This window comes from Prionailurus bengalensis, chromosome A2 (assembly GCF_016509475.1).
Source record: "Prionailurus bengalensis isolate Pbe53 chromosome A2, Fcat_Pben_1.1_paternal_pri, whole genome shotgun sequence".
In the NCBI taxonomy this organism is placed as follows: domain Eukaryota; kingdom Metazoa; phylum Chordata; class Mammalia; order Carnivora; family Felidae; genus Prionailurus; species Prionailurus bengalensis.
In genome coordinates this window covers 9,771,366-9,778,496 of record NC_057348.1, presented here as the reverse complement: position 1 = coordinate 9,778,496, position 7,131 = coordinate 9,771,366, and the positions used below count along the sequence as shown (strand labels likewise).

At 57.6% G+C, this 7,131-nt stretch overlaps 1 protein-coding gene across 1 annotated transcript; it reads right to left on the bottom strand.

The window, feature by feature from the left end:
• Positions 1-1,346: 1,346 nt before the first annotated feature.
• On the bottom strand, positions 1,347-7,101 carry CA2H19orf53 (chromosome A2 C19orf53 homolog). The gene is made up of 3 exons (XM_043586763.1): positions 6,989-7,101; positions 6,855-6,910; positions 1,347-4,829 (listed from the first exon to the last, which is right to left on the bottom strand). The coding sequence occupies exons 1-3, from the start codon at positions 7,083-7,085 to the stop codon at positions 4,683-4,685; spliced, it is 300 nt and encodes a 99-aa protein (XP_043442698.1). The 5' UTR covers positions 7,086-7,101; the 3' UTR covers positions 1,347-4,682.
• Between the last annotated feature and the right edge of the window lie 30 nt (positions 7,102-7,131).

Genomic DNA, 7,131 nt, shown 5'->3' with positions numbered 1-7,131 from the left:
GGTCAGAAAGTTACCCCAGGCCACGCAGTGATCCCAGGAGAATATATGAGGTCCGAAAGGCCCCTGGGAATCTCTTGGCCTGCTCTCCTCCCAGCAATGCTTTTAGGAGAGGTTGGGAGCCAGGTTCCAGACATTCACATGTCCTCCCTTCTCCATGCAGCCGGCGAACTTGGGCTTCAGAGAAATGGAAGCCACGTTTATCCCGCCAGGCCGCTGTGAGCTCATTGTCTAGGCATCCACAGCTCCTGACCCCAAACCCACATGTATTTGAGACCCGTGGGAAATAGGGTGGCCCCGGCGGCTCAGACGAAGGGGGATAAGGGCCCCCAGCTCTGTGGCCACCCCACCCCAATTTTTCCAGGGTCCCTCCCTTCTGCCAGCCCCCTGCACAAACCCATGCCCTTGTTGACTCAGGCAGGAAACCAGGCGGAGCAGTTTCATTTCCTGGTTCTGATGCAGCCCCTCTGGCCTGTCCAACTGGCAAGATTTACTTCTTACATTTCTTTTCTTCCCTTTTGGAACACAGGTTCATGGGCTGAATGTCAGGGCCCCGCCAGGAAAAACGGGCACTCAGGCGGAGGGGGATGATGGAAGCAAGACAGGAGAGGCTTGGGAAGGAATAATTGTATCTGAAAAGCCACACTTTAGTGACTGCTCTGGCCCTGGGGAGAGGGCCAGGGTGGCGGGCAAGAGAGGACCGGCTGAGTGGCTAGTCTCGGGCTCCAATCTTTGGACAAAGGCAACTCTCACAGCCCTCAGGCTCCAGAATTCTCCTGAGGCAGGGGTGTTAAGATCCCCATTTAGCAGATGGGGAAACTGAGGCTCAGTGAAGTGACAGGACTTGCTCAAGGTCACACAGCCACGAAGTGGCAGAAACTGACCCTGAACTCAAGGTGGAGGTATTTCCCAGAGTCTGGGGCTCTTGGCTTCAGCACCAATGGGGGGCTTCGTGGGCAGGTCAGGGTTAGCAGAGAAGGAAAAGGCAGGCCGCTGGCAGAGGCGGTTTGGGGAGGCTGCGGGGTTGGGGGAAAGGGGAACACGTGGGTTGACATTCCAGACCTCATACCTGTTGCGCCTGAATGCCTTTTCCTCGCCCCTGGGGTCCTCCTCACAAGGGCTGGCGTCAGAGGGACAAAGGGAGCAGGTTTACGGGAGTCCCTGGCCCGCCGGGGCGCCGCCAGCCTCAGTGGCGCTGGCCTGGATTCGAGGTGCCTCCTGGTGGCCGAGGGAGGCACCAGAGGGCCCTTGGAGCCCACTTTCCCCCAGTCCTTGCCCTTCCAAGATTCCAGATAAAGGTTAAACGAGAATTTCCAAAAGAGGAAGAAATCCTGAGCCTCACGGACATATAAAGACGGACACGTGTTAAAACGTTTATTGAGCTCACGTGGGAAGCAGGCAGATGTTCTACGCGGTTCGAAAGAGAGTCTGGAGACCAGGCACTTTTACATATCAGACTATTTACCCAAATCCACGTGCAGACGGGGGCAAATTGTTTTTTTCCACAGGGGAGGAGGGTTGTCAAAGAAACCTCTCCCGGACCGGATGGGATTTGCACGTCTACAGATAAGGGTGGTTTTATATTGCTATCAATTGCTTACAATTTACAGAGCCGAGAGTTCAAAGACAATGCTATGAATCAGATTAACCCGGAAGGGTGTGTTGTATAGAGATGATGCACTGAATAACCAGAACTGATTCATTGAAATGCAAAATTTTCCTTGCAAAAGGAAAAAAAAAAAAAGAAACAATACATTACTTCCTTCCTTCAATGAACACCTACTGTGCACCGTCCTAGGTGTTGGGAGACTCAGCAGTGAACAAAGGAGCAAAGGAGAAAAGTCTGGAGCGGAGCACAGTGACCACTCCTGGGGGTGGAGGTGCGGGAGGGCTGAGAGGGGCTCCCGGAGGCGGCATCCGGGAGGTGGAGGGAACCACAGCAGGAGGCAGGACGGGAGACAAGGGGGCGGTGGCCAGCCTGAGGTTTGTTTTCTGTTCTCCCCACTAGAATGCCAGTTCTCAGCTCTACCTAGCCGTGCTTGGCACACAGTAGGTAGACAACAAATGCCCGGCGGGCAATGTGGCTTCCTCTCAAAAGGCAGAAGCCGCTCGCTGTCTGCTTAGGGGATAAACCGCCGTGCTGTGACCAGATGGCAGGGGCGCCCAGGTTGACCAAATGGGGCTCAAGGTGGGGCGTGTCCCGAGGATCAGACTCCCAACCCCAGGCCTGCCCTCCAGCCTCCTCCCCCCCCCCCCCAGAAACCTGAGCGCTGGATCCAGGGAAACCCCAAACTAGTCTTTGCATCAAATTTGGGTCTTGTTGCCACAAGTCCCAATTTTTCTTTTCTTCTTTTCTTTTTTTTTGAATAGTAGGCTTCAGGCCCAGCGTGGGGCTTGAACTCATAACCCTCAGATCGAGACCTGAGCTGAGATCAAGAGTTGGACGCGTGGGGCACCTGAGTGGCTCTTGGTTTCCGCCCAGGTCACGATCTCTCGATTGATCGGGGAGCCTGCGTAGGGCTCCAGGCTGACGGAGTGGAGCCTGCTTGGGATTCTCTCCCTCTCTCTGCCCCTCCCCCACCTGTGCTATTTCTGTTTCTCTCAAAATAAACTTAAAAAAAAAAAAAGAAAGAAAAAAAGAGCCACCCAGGTGCCCCAGCCCTGATCGTTCAAGTCGTAACTTACAATTTTTGTGTATGTGAAACTGCTCACAAACAAAATCTGTCAATTAAAAGAGTAGTTCAGGGAGCCTGGGTGGCTGGGTCAGTTAAGCATTCAGACTCTTGGTTTTGGCTCGGGTCATGATCTCAAGTTCCTGAGATCGAGGCCCGCATAGGGCTCTGCACGGACAGTGTGTAGCCTGCTTGGGATTCTCTCCCCCTCTCTCAAAACAAACTTAGAAAAAAAAAAAAAGCACACAGCTCAGCGGCATTCAGCACGTTCACCACGTTAAGCAGCCGCCCCTGCAAACCTTTTCTTCCTGCAGGACGTGACCCCAGCGTCCAATGGTGGACCCCACACCCCCCCCGGGTCCCCCAAGAACCACCCATCTGCTTTCTGGTTCTTTGTGGGCTGGCCCGTTCGGCACGTCTCCCATAAACGAGAGCATACAGCACGTGGCCTTTCACAGCGGCCTCCTCTCCCGGAGCGTGGACTCGAGGTTCAACGAGGCAGCGAGCTGGCGCTTTGTACCTTCGCGGCAGAATGTGACTCCGTCGCGCAAACACGCCCTTTATCCTCCGTCTGCTCAGGGGTATCTGGGCCGTTTCTGTCTTCTGGTGACTGAAACTGGCAGTGCTGTGAACGCTCACGTCCGAGCCGTTGGTCAGGCCCCCGTCCTCAATCCCTTTGGGCGTGCGCCCGGGAGTGGAACGGCCGGGTCGTGGGTAATTCTACGCTGAACTTACTGAGCGAGGGGCCACCAGACCGTTCTCCACGGCGGTCGTCCCCTACTGTGCAGAAAAATTTTAGTCGTTCAAAAAATTTTGACCACCACTCCACGGGATCGAGAAAAGCTGCCAGCGGTGGGTCAGGCTGGCCGGGAAAGGACAGGCCACCGGGGGATCGGTCACCCACACGTGCGGCCGACCGCACCCACAGGTGCCACCACCTCCCCTGGACAGCAGCTCAGTGTCACCCAGACCGCAGCCGAGTCCGTCAGCTGTGACCTGCTCCCCACACCCCTGGGGCATGGTGGGGGTGCTGGGGGTGCGGGAAGAAGGCCGACAAGCTCTTGGCTGATTCGCAGGCACCGTGTGGTCCAGCAGGACCGCAAACAATGACCGAAGGAGGAGGGACCCAGGAGGGAGCAGGGGAGGCAGCGGACAGGCAGCGGGGATCGGGGACCCCGTTAGCGGCCGTGCAAATCCCTGCTCGGTAGCGTTTACACCACCTAGCCTGGGCATCACGAGGGCTGGGCTGGCACGGAAAGCGCTGGCACGGCGCCTGGGCCACTCGCAGCGCCGCACACGTACGAGCCGTCAGGACTAAACATCGAGGTGGCCTCGAGCAGCTGGCGCGCGCGTCCGGGCTTACCCGGCACGGAGACCCTACCGGGTGGCGTCAGCCTGTCACACGGGCGGGAAAGGAGCTCCCCGGGACGCCTGGCTGGCCTCTGGCAGAGGCAGTGACCTGGGCATGCCTGCAGGGGGTGTCAGGTAAGCGAGGAAGCTGGTGGGAACGGCCCAGGGGGTGAGGGACGAAAAGCCTCTTCTTCGGCTCCTGGGCTGAAGGTGCAGAAGCCTCTCCGTCCCTCCCCGGGCACACGGCCGGTCTCCGGTGGAAGCCGCCGGGACCGGCCTGGGTCGGGGCACCGAGGCGCCAGCTCCAGAAACGGCCCACTCACAGGAGCACGTGAATGGCATGCGGGAGGAACGGCGGTCAGGTTTATTGCTCTGGGTTAAACCAGTGGAGGGAAGAACCGAGGAGGGGGACAGGGACACAAGAAACCGGCGGACATTTCCTCCGCTTCCGGCGTTCTTCGGGCCCCGGGAGTCTGACCGGGGCGTTTCAGGTCCGCGGCTCACCTACTCTTGGGCTCACCTACTCTTTCCCCAAGGAAACTCGAGGTGCGCGAACCCAAGGCTCGGGAGAGCTCAGCTCCTCCTTGCGGTGCCACCTGCGGGGTCCCCGGCATGGATCTGAGCACGGAGGCTGTGCCGATGGCCTCCACTGGGCTGGTGTCCTTAGGAAGGCGTCTTGGTGGAGGAGGAAGAGGCTGCCTCCTTCTTCTTGGCGGGGGCCTTCAACAGCGCCAGCTTCTTGGGCAGGCTGGTGCTGGCTTTCATGACCACGTCATGTTCGATCTTCTTCCGGATCCCGACCTCCAGGTCCTGAGGGGGCAACCACAGGGCGGTGAAACTGGGTCCTGAGGTGGGGGGGGTGGGGGGCTGACCCGTCACCCTCTTTCTGCCAAGAGCTCACAGGAGACTGGATGAGCAACTTCCCACGAACGGTACCTGGGGTCTGGGGTTGAAACACAAGTCCTGTTCTCATCTCTGAACCTCAGCTTCCCCATTTTACAGATGGGGAAACACGTTCTAGCAATGTGGAGGCACCTGCCCAGGGTTCCCAAGACAGGTGAGTGAAGGGGGACTGGAACCCAGCGTGCCCAGAGCCTTTGGTCTCAGTTTCCAGGCACCAGTCCCCTCTTGTCACGTGTTATCTCCACTTGGCAGATGGTGGCCTGGGGCTCTGAGACAGAAATGTCAGAAGGCAAAGGCACATGGGTTTGGGTCCAAAACTGGTAGTTTAATCATATTTCCCAAACTGCCCCATCCTGCCCATGAGTTCCAATGACCATGACCACCGCGACTGTCACATACCTAGATGCAGGGAACAGAACAGCAAACAAGACACAGAAAAGTCTCTGCTCTCAGGGAGCTGACACTCAGCATGTATATGCAGACAACATAAATACCCATAACCCACTAGGTGAAAGTGATGGTAAGTGCGGCTGTGGAAGAAAAAAAACAAGGGATAACAAGCCAGGGGTGGGGGCTGTTACCAAGGACAGCCGCTCGGAAGTAATGCCTGCAGTCAGACTAGACTCAGAGGAAGGAAGCCGTGTGGATTTCTGGGAGAAGAATCCCACAGGAAACAGCCAGTGCAAAAGTGCTGAGGTGGGATAAGGAGTAGTCAAGGGGCCAGTGAGCAAGGGGGAGAGTGGGAGATTAGGGCAGGGAGGTGACAAGGGCAGATCACGCAGGGCCCTGTGGGCCACGGGGAGGATCTGAGCTTTTCTTGGGGTCACGTGGGAGACACTGAAGGGCCGGGAGCAGAGGGGCTCGGCCAGACTTGGGTGCTCACTGGCGCCCTCTGGCTGCTGTGGTGGGGGGTAGGAGATCAGGGAGGGTGCACCTGCCCTGGTCCGGGTGGTAGTTGATGGGGTGGGAACGGGAAGGGGGTCAGGGAGGTGGGAAATGGGTGGATTCTAAACTAATACTGGGGGCAAAAAAGACGGATCAGACCCAAATGTGAGAGAAGGGGGGAAACGATGATCCCAAGTATCTGGAAGGACAGAATCTTCCTGAATCAAAAACGGTGGCAGGGTCATGTCGGGGAGGGAGAGGGAAGCATCAGGAGTTTGGTTTTGGATGTGCTGAGACTGAGACGCCCATGTGACAGCCCGCCTCCCGCTGCCACATGGAGGTAAGCAGGCCCTGGGGTCTCAGAAAACCTATGCTCTGAGCAAACGAAACAACCTGCTCAAGATCACGCATTAGTTCGAGTGGAGTACAATTTGAACTCAAATCTGACTCCAGTAAAACTAGTTTTAAATCTCTGTAAACTTCTTTATAAGCTCCACCCTAGCCGCCTACATAAAGAAGTTGCATTTAAACACAACCACAAAAATGACAACCAACGCAGCTAACGTTTACTTGGGTCCTGTGCTGTTCTCAGCGCTTTACCAGTGCCCTATGGCATTAAATCCTTACGACTCTAGAAAGAAAGGTGCAGTCACTATGGCCATGTGACAGGTAAGAGACCTCGGGTGAAGAAATAGCCGTTGACGGCTGCGATCGCACCCGCGCGGCCTTCCTTCGAAACTGGGGTTTCTACTTCCCATGTCACCTCCCCTCCCAAGTTCCACTAACGAACGGTAACAGCGAGAGCAACTGGCGTGCGTTTAACACTTCCTGCACGTCGGTCGGGCCTTGCTTCTACGGGGTTCGGTGAACGATGTGGGAGGTTCCGGTACCCACGGCACAGGAGCGCGGAACTGAGGCTCAGAGAGCGGAGTTCTCCAGGCTCCCCCCTCCGCCCTTCGCCAGCCTCCACTTCAGGCTCCCCCACCGGCTCCAGTCTCCATCCTCCGCCCATCACCGATTTCAGGCCCCTCGCACGCCCCCACTCACCTTCTTGAGCTTTCGCTGCTGCACGATGCGTGCCTTCTTGGGGGCGATGACACGACCTGGGAAGAGACGCACTCGTGTGAGGCCGGGGAGCCCCGGGTCCCCCTCGCCCCCCATAGCCCTCAACAGCTCCTCACCACCCTTCCTCGGGCCTCGGTTCCGCTCGGAGGCCGCCGCCGCCGCCTTGCTCTTCCCCGGCTTCCGCGCCTGGAACTTGCGCTGCCCCTGCGCCATGATGCGGCACGCACCGGAAGAGGCGGGGCTGCGAGAAAATACAGCC

Bases quoted from the DNA above. Each gene is read 5' to 3' on its own strand.
- CA2H19orf53 (XM_043586763.1), bottom strand. From the start codon at position 7,085: ATGGCGCAGGGGCAGCGCAAGTTCCAGGCGCGGAAGCCGGGGAAGAGC. The intron at 6,911-6,988 runs GTGAGGAGCTGT...GTCTCTTCCCAG, and splicing joins CCGAGGCCCGAGGAAGGGTG to GTCGTGTCATCGCCCCCAAG. The intron at 4,830-6,854 runs GTGAGTGGGGGC...TTGCCCCCTCAG, and splicing joins AGCAGCGAAAGCTCAAGAAG to GACCTGGAGGTCGGGATCCG.